The 14,272-nt window shown below is 42.1% G+C and overlaps 3 protein-coding genes across 10 annotated transcripts in view; all 3 read right to left on the reverse strand.

Annotated features, from left to right (window-relative positions):
• Positions 1–820, reverse strand: part of LOC147874293 (transformation/transcription domain-associated protein-like) — a 58,614-nt gene extending 57,794 nt beyond the window's left edge. For all 6 annotated transcript variants that reach the window (XM_087345711.1, XM_087345708.1, XM_087345706.1 and 3 more), the window contains exon 1: positions 706–820. In XM_087345711.1, coding sequence (XP_087201837.1) covers positions 706–714 — 9 coding nt within the window. In that variant the 5' untranslated portion in view covers positions 715–820. The remainder of the gene's footprint in view (positions 1–705) is intronic.
• On the reverse strand, positions 499–8,006 carry LOC147874297 (uncharacterized). The gene is made up of 5 exons (XM_087345717.1): positions 7,441–8,006; positions 3,719–3,813; positions 2,036–2,245; positions 1,317–1,403; positions 499–820 (listed from the first exon to the last, which is right to left on the reverse strand). Exons 1-4 carry the CDS (start codon positions 7,463–7,465, stop codon positions 1,398–1,400), a joined length of 336 nt encoding a protein of 111 aa, XP_087201843.1. The 5' UTR covers positions 7,466–8,006; the 3' UTR covers positions 499–820; positions 1,317–1,397.
• LOC147874298 (uncharacterized) overlaps positions 6,208–14,272 on the reverse strand; it is an 88,416-nt gene continuing 80,351 nt past the window's right edge. For all 3 annotated transcript variants that reach the window (XM_087345716.1, XM_087345715.1, XM_087345714.1), the window contains 7 exons: positions 13,818–14,220; positions 12,647–13,559; positions 11,521–11,647; positions 10,624–11,328; positions 8,611–8,762; positions 8,041–8,138; positions 6,208–6,440 (listed from right to left, as the gene is read on the reverse strand). The gene's annotated coding sequence lies outside the window, so the exon portion shown is untranslated. The remainder of the gene's footprint in view (positions 6,441–8,040; positions 8,139–8,610; positions 8,763–10,623; positions 11,329–11,520; positions 11,648–12,646; positions 13,560–13,817; positions 14,221–14,272) is intronic.

Below are 14,272 nucleotides of genomic sequence, written 5' to 3' on the forward strand. Positions count from 1 at the left end.
TGGAAACTCCCTCTCGGTGATGATCACTAAGTATTCCCGTTACCTCCCGCTTTGACATCTCTTTACAGATTTACATGAAGAAAATACAAACTAAGTAATGCGTGGTCAGCACACTTTTAAAGCCCTCCTGGGCCAGAGAACGGACACCCACTATTATCAAGACTGTCCGGTATAGCTATGCCAGAGATCTTCATCACCGCACTTCCTAAACGAGTGAAACTGCAGAGCCCCCCCATCTGCTTCCGAACAGATTCACAATGACTGACGTTTTGAAGATATTCCTGTGGCATTAGCTTGAACTGAGAATATGAAATGGGATGAAGCAGATAAAAGGAAATAACACATTCTTTCCAGGAAGAGGAATCACATCTTTGGTGACAAGCTGCGGCCAAAGCCAAGAGCACCTGCAACTTACAGCCTTTCACACAGGACAAACTCTCTCTCATTCCAAGATGTGTTGGCCACCACACTATGAAGCAGACTCTTATCAACGCAATGTGATTGCGGCCGACATTTCTACTATTTTACTACACTCCGTAGAACACCCCACACACATAACTAGACATCCACACCTTACACGTTCACATGATTCATATCTAAGTTGCTATCACACTTGCAACACAATTACCACAACAGAGCAAGCCCCTGTCAATGGGTTAAATAACAGAAAACTGCACCACCTCTCCAGAGGCACACAAAATTTACATGCTGCATTCAGTCCTCTTCTCCATGTATGCACTCAGCAACAGGACGGCCAACCATCGGGGACACAAGCGGTCTTCTCTCGGATGTCAGTCTGTCTAGTGTTGGTGCACTCCTCCTGTAATATACCAGGAAAGGTGTAAGATACACAAGAAATCTAGAATCTCAAGGGGCCACTTTCACAGACATTGGAGGCAAAGTCGTCTGAAATGGCACAATCTCATGCCAACTTATTTTTCTAATGGGTGCCTCCTGCTTATTCAAATATTTAATCTGAAATGGGGGTGGGGGGTGAATGCTGTTCATAGACTTACCGGGGATTAGACACGTAAGATCAAACATCCAACATGCGGTCAGCCTCTGTCAGAGCATTACCGTTGCTTGACAGAAGAAGTATTCCTCTTCCAACTTGGTACATATTCCGAATATTCATCCAGATATTATTTTTTTTTATATGAAGTTGGTGTCCTTAATGCACTAGTTTCGGACATTAATGACGGGGAATCTTTCCCCAAAGGGTACAAATGTTAGTCCTTATTCTTTGTTTACTACGCCAACAAGTTGGTAACTTGTAAAGTGATTTATTGACAATGGAGTTTCATATCTGTACTCACTGCTTCTATGGCAAGCAGTACGCAGGTCAGATGACACACAGCATGCAGCTCAGTAGAATCTGAAGGATCACTCTATTTCCGCTACTCCTAAAAAGTGAAAATACATTCACATTCAACAAAACAAGATACCTCCATACATGCATCACACTCCTCTAAGAACACACAGTTTTACTTCACCACACAGATAACACTTCTATCTTAGCCAATGAACAAGCACCTTCCATTTTCACAAGGCAAATTTTGTCATGATCACTACAAACCCATTCACAAGTTATCACTTTAAATATGGGTCACGACTGTGACACAACCAGCCACCTGACAAAAATTAAACTCCCTCTCTTACAGATTCATATTACAACCTTTCTCTTCTTCCCCACCACCCCCCTAAAAAAATAGCCGTATGGGCTGACATTATTCCACACCACTTCATAATACTGTCACTAAAAACTCTACATCTCCTTCCCACACACACATCACATCAGTCCCATGCAACTTCGGTTGTCACTGATTTGTTACTGCTACATATTTTAGTTTTGCTGAGCATTAAAGCCTTTCTTTTTTCCACAAATATGGTGATATTCAAAATCTGATCACCAGGAAATACAACAACCAAGTTAAATATGGCACTGTAATGATGAACAGTGACACATATTCTTGGACAGACTTAACTCTATCACATGACAAGCACATCTAATACATCATATTGCTCGTGTACTTACACAGTGCACATCAAGTTGAGACAGATAAATCTGTAGCAGACAGGAGTGCCCTTCGTGATCACAGCCAAGTTTCTGTTGCGATATGAAGTGAGCCTGCCAAGTGTACTGAACATACTCCACTGATTTCCTGGCAAGCAGCAGGCTGGTCAGGTGACAGACAGCTTTCCCCTCAGTTGAATCCCAAGGATCAATTAAGCTTCTTCTCCTCAGCTATTCCCAGAAAGACAAAATGCATTCACTTTTAACTATCAAGTTTCCCCACCCAAACAGCATTCTGATGACGCAGTTGATTGAATATGCACTTTTGTTCTCGGGGCACACCATACATGCAGCATTGCTAAACAAGCATTAATTCACGTTCAAAGGTAAACATATTGAAATTATTCGAGTAACTGTACAAGGCACCAAACCCGCAAATAATAAACACTTCTGAGTATATAAATGTCACTTATCAATGCCTCGTGGCGTTCATTTAATCATTCCTCGACAATCATCGACACATAACCTCAACCTACAAATGAGAACACCCCATAATTTCCAGTCTCTTATTCCGTAACCTAATAACAGCCCACCAATATCACTGTTCGCACACAGAAACTTACAGCAATGATTCTTGCATTATGGCATTTTAAGAGACTGAATATTTGCCATTATGAACTGAAATAAATGTAGCACGCAAACATCTCCCAAGGCGAAACACTAACAACTCGCTACACACAACCTACATACTCCAGTCATACCACACCTCCAAAGACTAGATTCACGCAACAAATCTTACCAACTGCTATCTTCCTTTTTCTCTCTCTGTCTGCGAACTTGGCCACAACGAAATCTAGTAGCGAACGAATAAACTACGTACTGCATCGACATAAGTAATCGAACCAGAATCCCAATCTACCACACGCCTCGTAGCCGAAGAGGCAACGTACGAGACTGCGGAGGACGACGTCGGCAGTTCGAGACCCAGCGGATTCTTACAGTAGTATTAAGTTGTAGAAATAAAAGGAGGGCAGAAACGGGTTTGGTATTCTATGCTTTACCTAACTGATTTCTGCCCTCTAAAAAAAATTACAGAGGGTTTAAGTGGTAGGGGATATGGGAGCCTAAGATGAGAGAAGGAGGGAGTTATGCAAAAATATATTTATGAGGGAGCAGCAAAGGTGGTCCACAAACACTAAACCTACATCATATCATTTCCAGGTCAACAATCTTTAACCACATGTTCAAAGCACCTGAGTCGAAAAGAAAGAATCCAGCCAAATAAGTCAAACCAATACCCCACACAAAATTCTGGCAAACAATCTTCTACATTTTGCGGCACTATCGCTACACGCACAAGGAAGATCACACCAGGACTTCACTCTACATTCCTACACACTTTCCTGACTAATTTTCGTAAGACTCATTACTATACCAGCCTGCCTTCTCTTAATGTCGCTACAAAACTAACAAGACTGTCAATTATTCATTTTGCATTGCTTACACCAAATGGTTAATAACTTATGCCTGTTTCAGACAAATTCAAATTTAAATTATGTGACACACCAACCAGCTGGTGCCAACTTCGAGAAGGCACGAGCGCGCCATTAAGTATCACCTGCCTCTAAGGAGACGTATGGTGTCAGGCAATCGTGAGAGGGCTGGTATATAAGCTAGCGGAGGAGCTGTGTGCCTCATTCTCACCTGGAAGCAACACCACCAAGATGTCTGCTGTTCAACTGCTCGTCGTCGTCCTCTTCGTGGTTGCCACATCCTGCCACGACGTAGTAAGGTGAGTTCTAGAAGAAATGAAAATACTGTTAGAATTTAAACTGGGGAAATTAAGCAATTAACACGTGTTAAGAAAGGCACTAGGCCATTCAGACACACGTGCAGAACGAACTAAATACGGTGAGGGTATCTGGCGACTATGCCGCCAGCACGCCCTATCCGCTATGTGCGATCACAGCGACAGTTGCTGCCGTTCGTAGTCCCAGCGGACTTCGACACATATTTACCTGAACACAGTGAGATATTACATGAACACCTGCGGGTAAAATCAGAGCACGAGGTGATATTCAAATAGCGCAAGTCCCCCCCCCTACCCGCATAAAATTCAACAGCATTATTGCTTAGATCAATCTATGTATATAAAGAGGTAATCCTGTGAAACATCACGAATTGATCTAGAAATCTCATCATTTAAACCGTCCAACAATTCTGACTATTTCCATCGTCAGGGCGACTGCTTGTCTGCGATTCGACAGTCGGTACTTAGTACGGTCTTCCACAAAGAGAGGGCAGGGAAGTCTTTGCATGTTACGCACGACAAATATCGTTAGAAGTACTGGCTTTTTCGATCTGGGTTTGTCAGGTGAATAAGATCAGAAAAATAAACGTGATCGCCGTCTCTCAACATTAAAGTTAACTATTTGGGCTTTTCAATAGCGTAAAGTACATGTTACCATGAAAACACACAAACAGAAAAAGGTTTTTAACAGAAGCAGAATGCAAAGTGTTAAAATCTACGATTACAGCAATCCGGCCGCTACAAAAATTTACTCAGAAAGAAAGCGAGGGGTGTTTCTCGGGTATGCCATAGTCTAATGGAGTGGAAAAGAACGCACGGAAAACCGGGACATAGCAATACAAAAACGCGCAGCTTCTGACTCTTGTGTTCTTGTTTTCTGTCTAAACAGGGTTCCTTTACAACAAGTAGTTTTTCGGGGCGCCGAAAAACACCAGATTATAGCAGCAGATGGCACCACCGAGGAAGTGATAATGGCTCCCAAAGTAAGTAGATAAAACGCGTAGCATCCACGGGGCAGAGCCCTTCCTGAGAAGACGACTGTCTTTTGAGTGGCCTCGTCTGTCATGTAGCCCTAAGGCGTGTTCCCGTGTCTTCAAGAGGCCGCCACGGAATCCTGTCGCGAGACTGAATCGGGGTGGTCAAACTTTTCTCTGCCCTCAGGCCACAAATAATTTTTCCGCTCGACTGAGGTCCAAGGAACCCCCTCCTAGCAACATTTGTAAAAACTGATCACCAAATTCAATTATCCTTTACAAAATTTATCCAGAAATGAGAAATTAACAAACACCGAAATGTGAACACATTGCAAGAATTTAGCAGCAATTCATTTGTTCTTACTCTTCGACTTTTATTTCAGATCGGACTTCTGGGGCAGATCTACCTAGGGACTCCTCCCCAAGGGTTCAGGGTGCTGATGGACACGGGTCCGTCGAGATGTGCAAGTCGACGCCGTATTACTGCAGTACGTAGCCAAAATCGATGAAACTTCGAACACAATCTTCGCAGCTCAGCGGCAGGTGACGCCCCATTCTGTCACGGACAAATCTGTTGCCTCAGTAAATGCTTAAGATATTACTGATCTTTGCGATGAACATGTGTATCTTCCGGGTGGGAACTGAATACACAGACACAATGAGTTTTGAAGAAGGGCGAGTGAGCAATGCCTGGGAACCTCCACCCTCTCTCTCAACCCCAGGAACTCGAGCGAAACCCTTCCGGAACGCTGTGGCACTTACAAGGGTCCATTTTGAATTAATAATCATACCAAACGAATATTGTACGTTTGTACTTGCGATAAAATGAAGGGAGATTTAGGCGGGGACATTCAGAGTAAATACACACACTGGCAGATAATATTGTGTACATGCTCATTCGGTTTCAAAGACGCTGTATCAACGACAAGAGTCATGTAACAATGAAATGAATTATTAGATTTTTCGGAATTAGAGAGAGAGAGACAAGAAAGAGGTCGTGGTCTATTTTAAGTTTCTTTGCCAGATTTAGACCGGAATAACTAAGCAAACTTACGAACAACGTAAACACGAACCACGATTTTTCTCGGGAAATAAATTGTGAGGATGTGCGTAGAACTGACGAGGACTCCAGAGTCGGACTCTCTCTAGGTGACAGGCCCAAGTTTCTCGTTAATCCGCGTGCGTTTCTCTTGTGCTGCAGAGTACCACGACGTCTTCAGGGCGAACCTGTCAGACACGTACCACCTGGAGAAGCAGTACGGAAACATCTCCCTGTCGTACGCCGAGATAAAAGTGTACGGTCCTGTTGCCAAGGATACGCTGACAGTGAGTATGAATCATCAACCCTCGTACTCAGTTCAGAAAACCCAGGCTCCAGTTGTTAACATGTTTGCATTGCAAGTAAAGTGTTCACTGGTGAAAACGACAATTTATTTTTTGCGAAAAAAATAAATAAATTGCTCTCCTCTGCATAATCAGTGTCATAAGCTATTTCACGCAGGTGAGAAGTTTTCGCTGCGGCCATAATGTGGACTGCGGTCTTCTGAGTTGTGACGCCGTCTAATCCAACAGGTTTCGGAGAAATGCATTGCCTCAGCATTCCACCTTGGTCACCAGGTACAAGACTACAAGGCGTCACAATCTAGAAAGACAAATTTCCAACATATTTAGTTCACAAAAATGTTTCAATTTACCATGGAAGAGAATGTGACATGACAATATTATTGAAAAACGTAATTCTAGAAACATTTTCTGCAAGCACAAGCCTTCGAGAGAAAGAAAGACCACATGTAAAGCGAAACAAAAATACACAAGAAACCCACATTTTAAACATGTACGCTGTTCAGCTGTTTCACACAGCTCACAGGGCGCATACAAGTCGCAATCCATGCGTTACAGGTGGGAGGAATCCGCATCCCTGACTTCGCGTTCGTGCCAGCGAACGGTTTTTACCAAGCACCAGTTGACGGCATTTTGGGTCTGTCCTTCCAGGAAGGGTCCCAAGGCCCCTCGCGGGCCACCCCCAACAACAACTTAATCCGGGAGCCTACGTTCTCGCTGTATATCAAGAAGTGAGTAGCCTCTGCACAAACTTGTGGGCGTGCGGTCACCCGAGCACTCTTTAAGACTCGGAGGTACTTGTTGCTTCCACACGTCATAATACTGCAACTACAAACTCTACAACTCACACACATCACGTCAGACCCACGCAACTTCCCTTGCCACTGATTCAGTGGATATTTAACGAACAGTTCGCTTGCCGTCTGTTTGGAGCCGAGGTGTCCCGGCTTACACGGCTCCCTCTCCTCGTGCCCCATTATGACAGCAAGGGAGTCTATAAACACCAGTCGGTCCATGCCCTTCAGGTTCGCCTGTTTTGATGTCATGAAGAAAGGACGTAAATGAAAGATTAAGAAATGGCAAGCCACTACAACACAGCCAACATCTGTAGCACTTCTACTACTAAGGTGAATTCAACCGACAAGGGGCAAGAGGTAGCCGTATCAATTAGATTTATTTTCCATATCACCATCAGTAATGCCACTTTATAATGCCTTCTGGAAGCAAAGGTGGAAACTTCACCATCAGTAATATAAATTGTTTCAATGTTGAACAATCTAAATTTATAAAACTGAACTCACCAGCTTCCTGTGATATCGCCACCATTGTGTAGTGACACACAAGGAACACCGTCGTAACTCTTTCATGGCTGCAGCAACAAACACTCCTACCAACATACACAACAGGCCTTACTGGCTTTTCCAGATATGAAGCAGACGCTTTCAACAAGTTCACATACTAAATGTGGTTTTAAGAGAGATTTCAGGTTCTCACAGTGGTCTTTGGGTTCTAACACCACTTGGACTTACAGAAAACCAACACCGATTATGATTTTTAAACATTTAATGGTTCGCTATATCAGCTGAAGTTATCCTTGTGACTAAGCGCAATGCCATGAGGCAGTGGGAGCATGGAGGTACACTCCATGCATTCTCAATTATAGAACTATGTGGAGGTCAGCCTCAAAATGTGGTTCCTTAAACTGGCAAAGAAAAATCACGTTCTTCATTGTTTCTTTGTAGTGTCAATAGAAGAAATAGACAAGTTCTTCATTTCATTAAAACCATTTGCTACTTTTCAGGAAAAAAGGTCTTCAACACTTTCTTCTTCTTCTTTCAATAATGGCATTATAATTCAGAAAAGAAGTTTATTAAACAATTTACTCAAATGGATGAACTTACCTGTGACTGCCATCTGGTGAGTGGCTCTGGCTTGCTTGTCCTGCAATCTGTACGGAATCCAATGGACTGCGGAGATCTCCACATGTGGATCATCAAAACTGCAACAGCGAATCACAATGAGTAAAGATAATTACACTCACATCCTAATGTTCAATGGTCACAACAGTGGCCAATGCAGTAGCTGCTTCCTAAATCAGCAACTGATGTAAGAGGCACAGAGCAAATGGGAAATCTGGGTTTATGATATGACAAAGAAACACATTACTTGTAGAAGCCTCCTGGTACTGGCAGGATACTAAACCCAAACTAATTGTGATACAGCCTCTAACGGGCTCACTGTACCAGTAAATAATGAGTTCTGGGTGCTCAGAGAAAAATCTATATCAGTGCCTCATAGACTGCCTTGGGACTCGCTTACAATTCTGCGAAGAAAAGCCAGTGATTAACAATCTGTTATGTCATGTTAGTACCATCAGGCTGGAAAAACATCTTTTATTTTGTACACTATTTTAATATCAAGAATGAGGTTAGTTTGACAATATTCTTCTGCCTCCAACTGCTCTTATATACCTTGGACAGGAGAAAAGCTGCTGCGCTCTATTCTCATCATCATTAAAATTCAGGGATGCCACCAAGAAACAGCAAATTATTTCCCAGCACTGACGACGGTAGAACGGATCCGTCGTGCTTGACTTCTGAGCACTAGATGCTGTCTCCACGAACTGGAAAACACAACCAACAGTTTCAAGTTATAACGAGTAAGGGAAGTCAAATGTTTTAGTTACAGTAACTTCCATGCGGCATTGTTATAATACTTTCACGTACTGCACTTACTGTAATACTCTAAACACCTTTTCTCCACATCAGGGCGCATGTCATATTTATTTCCAGAAACTTTGGGTTTCATGGACACCTAGACTTTTATTTTGCAAGTGGAAACAAGTTTGACAAATCTCAACAACATTGAAATAAAAATTAACTACAAGCATATAATTTTTGTATAGTCTATGCTAACCCTAATAAACGTCAAAAAGGAACGTACTATACGCGTACCAAGTTATTTAATAATCTTCCACCAACAATTTAAACTCTAAATGATTTAAAGGTGTTCAAGCGTGCATTGAGAGGTCACCTCATCACTCACACTTTCCATTCTGCAGTTTATTTCACCTCTGCTGAAATTTCTTCAGTTTTATGTATATCTATAATCTATATTTAAAGTGGTTTTGCATTTCTATTTAAAATTCTGAGGTTTATGTATATTAATTTGTAATTTTTTTTAATACCTGTATTGCAGAATCTGAAGGTTATGTACATTCACATGTGAAACACGTCCTTGCATTGTGTCAAAAGTACCGAGGTTTACATATATTGAATGAAGTCCTGAAGTTTATGTTTACTGTATGAAATGACTTGCTCTGCATCCCATGGTTTAGTCCTAAGAAGGATCTATGGAATGCAAACAAACTCTACTCTCTAACATACCTGAATAATGCAATTCCTTATCACACACACTAATAAGGCTTTTTACATGCAAAAGAAAATAATCACAACAATGGCAGGTGTCAAAAGCTGCTTACCTTATAGAGAATAATTTCGTAAATTTAATATACTTCCACTTGCAAGTGAATTTATACTCTGCTTGCTATCATTTGTGGTGGAAAAGTTGGATAATTTTAAAAGAAATACAGATGTACATAATTTAATTACAAGATGTAAACCCTGCTAAATGTCAAAGAGGAGTGTACTTTACACGTGTCAAGTTATTTAATAATCACCAACCAACAATTAAAACTCTAAATTGTGATATAAATGTATTCAAGCCTGCACTGAAATTAGCTTTCATACTTGAATTGCAAAATCTGAAGGTTATGTACATTCATATGTGAAACACGTTCTTGTAATTGTGTCAAAAGTATATTGAATGAAGTCCTGAAGTTTATGTTTACTGTATGAAATGACTTGCTCTGCATCCCATGGTTTAGTCCTAAGAAGGATCTATGGAATGCAAAGAAACTCTACTCTCTAACATACCTGAATAATGCAATTCCTTATCACACACACTAATAAGGCTTTTTACATGCAAAAGAAAATAATCACAACAATGGCAGGTGTCAAAAGCTGCTTACCTTATAGAGAATAATTTCGTAAATTTAATATACTTCCACTTGCAAGTGAATTTATACTCTGCTTGCTATCATTTGTGGTGGAAAAGTTGGATAATTTTAAAAGAAATACAGATGTACATAATTTAATTACAAGATGTAAACCCTGCTAAATGTCAAAGAGGAGTGTACTTTACACGTGTCAAGTTATTTAATAATCACCAACCAACAATTAAAACTCTAAATTGTGATATAAATGTATTCAAGCCTGCACTGAAATTAGCTTTCATACTTGAATTGCAAAATCTGAAGGTTATGTACATTCATATGTGAAACACGTTCTTGTAATTGTGTCAAAAGTATATTGAATGAAGTCCTGAAGTTTATGTTTACTGTATGAAATGACTTGCTCTGCATCCCATGGTTTAGTCCTAAGAAGGATCTATGGAATGCAAAGAAACTCTACTCTCTAACATACCTGAATAATGCAATTCCTTATCCAAGTCACAAACACTCCAGGTGCTTCGTTCTGTCTGGTTCTTCACAACTCCAACTCCAAATAAGCTGCTTCCCCATCACGCACACAACTGATCTTCTCAAACGCTGATATTCAGACAAATTGGTCTGCCATGTCTTCGTTGAAACCAGTCCACACACACTACAGCTACAGTTCACATGAAAGTTGCTACTCAGCACATCCCCTGATCTCAAACTCCTCTTTGAGACAGACTAGGCACTCCCACTAAATCTATAACAGTACACCTCCTCGGAAAGCAAGGTAATCGCACGAGGGCCTGAGGTCTTCCTTGTGGCATTGTGAGGCATCATACGAACACCCCATACTTGGTCACTAGGAATCAAAAGTGGGCAACTGTGGTGCAGTGGCCACGTAACCAACATTACAACCTGTAACCCTAGCTGCTTACTTCTAGCTTCTTCACTGCGATAAGCTCTTGCACAAATTTAAATCAACAGCTACTGAATTTCCACATGCAAGTCACAAAAACAGAGGCTACCACCACGAGTCTGTGGGTCATCCCAACCGCATCGACTGATGAATTGTGTCCATCACGCACAATGGTCATGTCAGCTACCGGAGCAAAGTCTTGCTACCTCCGTAGTAATGATGGACTCGAAACTGCATAACGGCTGAAGTATCCCATATGCTTGCATTCACGCCTACCTGAAACAAAACCATGTACAGAAATAAACATCCGCATTGAGAGACCAGTATTAATTCTTACTACGAAGGCACTCTACACCACATTAATAACCTACTGGCAACTAATCCGGCCTTTCGTGCAACCAAAATATTTCCCACTTTACGTACTTCACACAGGAGAAAGATGACAAACATCAGTTCAAATAAACTTACAAGCCCTGGCAATATATGAGAGTAAAGCTGCACTCGACTGGCCATGCATCCTACCATCACGCCGTCCGAAGTAAACAATAACAGCAGAGGAGCTGCGCCATTTTCTCGCACGCAGGGACGGCAACGTCTGAAAAACAGCGAACACATCCCGTCACCGGCGGTGCATAAGGCATATTCAATGATCAATATGTGCGCACCCTGACGAACTGTCCTGTCATCTACCGACAATACACCTGAAGTACATGCCCGTCCACGAACACTACACGGCACTGCCGAACCAAATGCTGACTGAAATACCACTCGAAAGACTGTAAAATTATGAAGACCTCAAACTTTATTCCGTGACTACCATTAGTGACACATCTTCTCCCTTAAAAACGACAGGAAGTAAAGAAAAAAAAAAGGCGAAACGAGCTACCAACTATAAGAAACCAACTACCAATCACTTCCATAACCTCAAAAATCATAAAATAATTTATGTATCCAACCACACCCAATAAACTACAGCTCAATCAACTTAGCACGAAGCACTATGAAACAAGTAGCCCACAATTTGCATCTACATCGCCTACATCCTAGGGCACATTTGTCACATAACCTCTCGGTCGCCGGAATGTTACTGCACAGAGCAACCTTCGACACCCTGCTGAGATTGATACCAGACACAAATCTTGAATACCTGCACGTCTACCTATAAATCACCCAGTGAAATCGTCCACGTCCTTTCCAACACGAACTTATCCTCCTCACATTTCATGTTGGCACTCAAGACATCACGCAAATTCAGCACCGACATTCTCCCTGCGCGATAATTTCTCACAAGTAATTGTGGGATTTCGTAAACTACAGCTCAATGAACGAAGCACTATAAACGATTATTGCATATGTCGCCACTACACAGCCCCTCTGCCACCAGGTTGTACTTCACGAGCATCTATAACACACCCAACGACCCAGCCCACTGGTGACCGTACTTCAACAACACCAACTTCCCTTCGTCAGACTTCATTTTGGCACATGCAGCAATCAACACTTAATACACTACCAACAAAATTAATGCCGGCAATATTCGCTGAAAACCACTTGCAGAAAATCACACAGAATCCATAAAACTCATTGCACTTACCTGACTTACAAAAAGCAATCTCATCACTGGCAAGTCACACTTTTCGATCATAGGACAACTGCTATTGCGCATCTCCCGTTAACGACTGTTTGGAAACTCCCTCTCGGTGATGATCACTAAGTATTCCCGTTACCTCCCGCTTTGACATCTCTTTACAGATTTGCATGAAGAAAATACAAACTAAGTAATGCGTGGTCAGCACACTTTTAAAGCCCTCCTGGGTCAGAGAACGGACACCCACTATTATCAAGACTGTCCGGTATAGCTATGCCAGAGATCTTCATCACCGCACTTCCTAAACGAGTGAAACTGCAGAGCCCCCCCCATCTGCTTCCGAAAAGATTCACAATGACTGACGTTTTGAAGATCTTCCTGTGGCATTAGCTTGAACTGAGAATGTGAAATGGGATGAAGCAGATAAAACGAAATAACATATTCTTTCCAGGAAGAGGAATCACATCTTTGGTGACAAGCTGCGGCCAAAGCCAAGAGCACCTGCAACTTACAGCCTGTCACACATGACAAACTCTCTCTCATTCCGAGATGTGTTGGCCACCACACTATGAAGCAGACTCTTATCAACGCAATGTGATTGCGGCCGACATTTCTACTATTTTACTACACTCCGTAGAACACCCCACACACACATAACTAGACATCCACACCTTACACGTTCACATGATTCATATCTAAGTTGCTATCACACTTGCAACACAATTACCACAACAGAGCAAGCCCCTGTCAATGGGTTAAATAACAGAAAACTGCACCACCTCTCCAGAGGCACACAAAATTTACACGCTGCATTCAGTCCTCTTCTCCATGTACGCAATCAGCAACAGGACGGCCAACCATCGGGGACACAAGCGGTCTTCTCTCGGAAGTCAGTCTGTCTAGTGTTGGTGCACTCCTCCTGCAATATACCAGGAAAGGTGTAAGATACACAAGAAATCTAGAATCTCAAGGGGCCACTTTCACAGACATTGGAGGCAAAGTCGTCTGAAATGGAACAATCTCATGCCAACTTATTTTATCTAATGGGTGCCTCCTGCTTATTCAAATATTTAATCTGAAATGGGGGCGGGGGGGGAATGCCGTTCATAGACATACAGGGGATTAGACACGTAAGAACAAACATCCAACATGCAGTCAGCCTCTGTCAGAGCATTACCGTTGCTTGGCAGAAAAAGTATTCCTCTTCCAACTTGGTACACATTCCGAATATTCATCCAGTTAATATTCTTTGTGATATGAAGTCAGAAGACAGTGTCCTACTTCTTGTACTGGTGCCTCTTATGAACAGACAGACACACACACTCACTCACTCACATCCAGTTATTGTAGCTCTATACATACGCTGCCCTTTGTGAGCCAATTAATATGCTCTCTCTTTGAGAAATGTTGGTCCAAAGCCCTATCTCGTGTCAGGGGCACAACACAGAGGTTTTACTCGCCAGTAACAGGTCATCTAACTGCGGCCAATATCGTTCTGGTTCTTCACCCCAGCCATGTCAAACAGAACACCCAGAGGGAACTGAAGCAGGTAACTTCATGATGACGGCATGGCCGGTGTCCTAGAACATTAATGAAAATACATACTTCAGTACCCCAACACAGAGCAAGCGA

The sequence above is a fragment of the Zootermopsis nevadensis genome, unplaced genomic scaffold, assembly GCF_977971745.1.
Source record: "Zootermopsis nevadensis isolate Lab colony 2312 unplaced genomic scaffold, Znev_1.0 Znev_ptg000009l, whole genome shotgun sequence".
NCBI lineage: Eukaryota > Metazoa > Arthropoda > Insecta > Blattodea > Termopsidae > Zootermopsis > Zootermopsis nevadensis.

Excerpts from the sequence above, each read along its gene's own strand:
- LOC147874297 (XM_087345717.1), bottom strand. The coding sequence starts at position 7,465 with ATGGTGGCGATATCACAGGAAGCTG. Across the intron at positions 3,814-7,440 it reads GGCGATATCACAGGAAGCTG|AACTCACCTTACTACGTCGT; the intron begins GTGAGTTCAGTT and ends CATTTCTTCTAG. Across the intron at positions 2,246-3,718 it reads CTTGGTGGTGTTGCTTCCAG|CTGAGGAGAAGAAGCTTAAT; the intron begins GTGAGAATGAGG and ends TTCTGGGAATAG.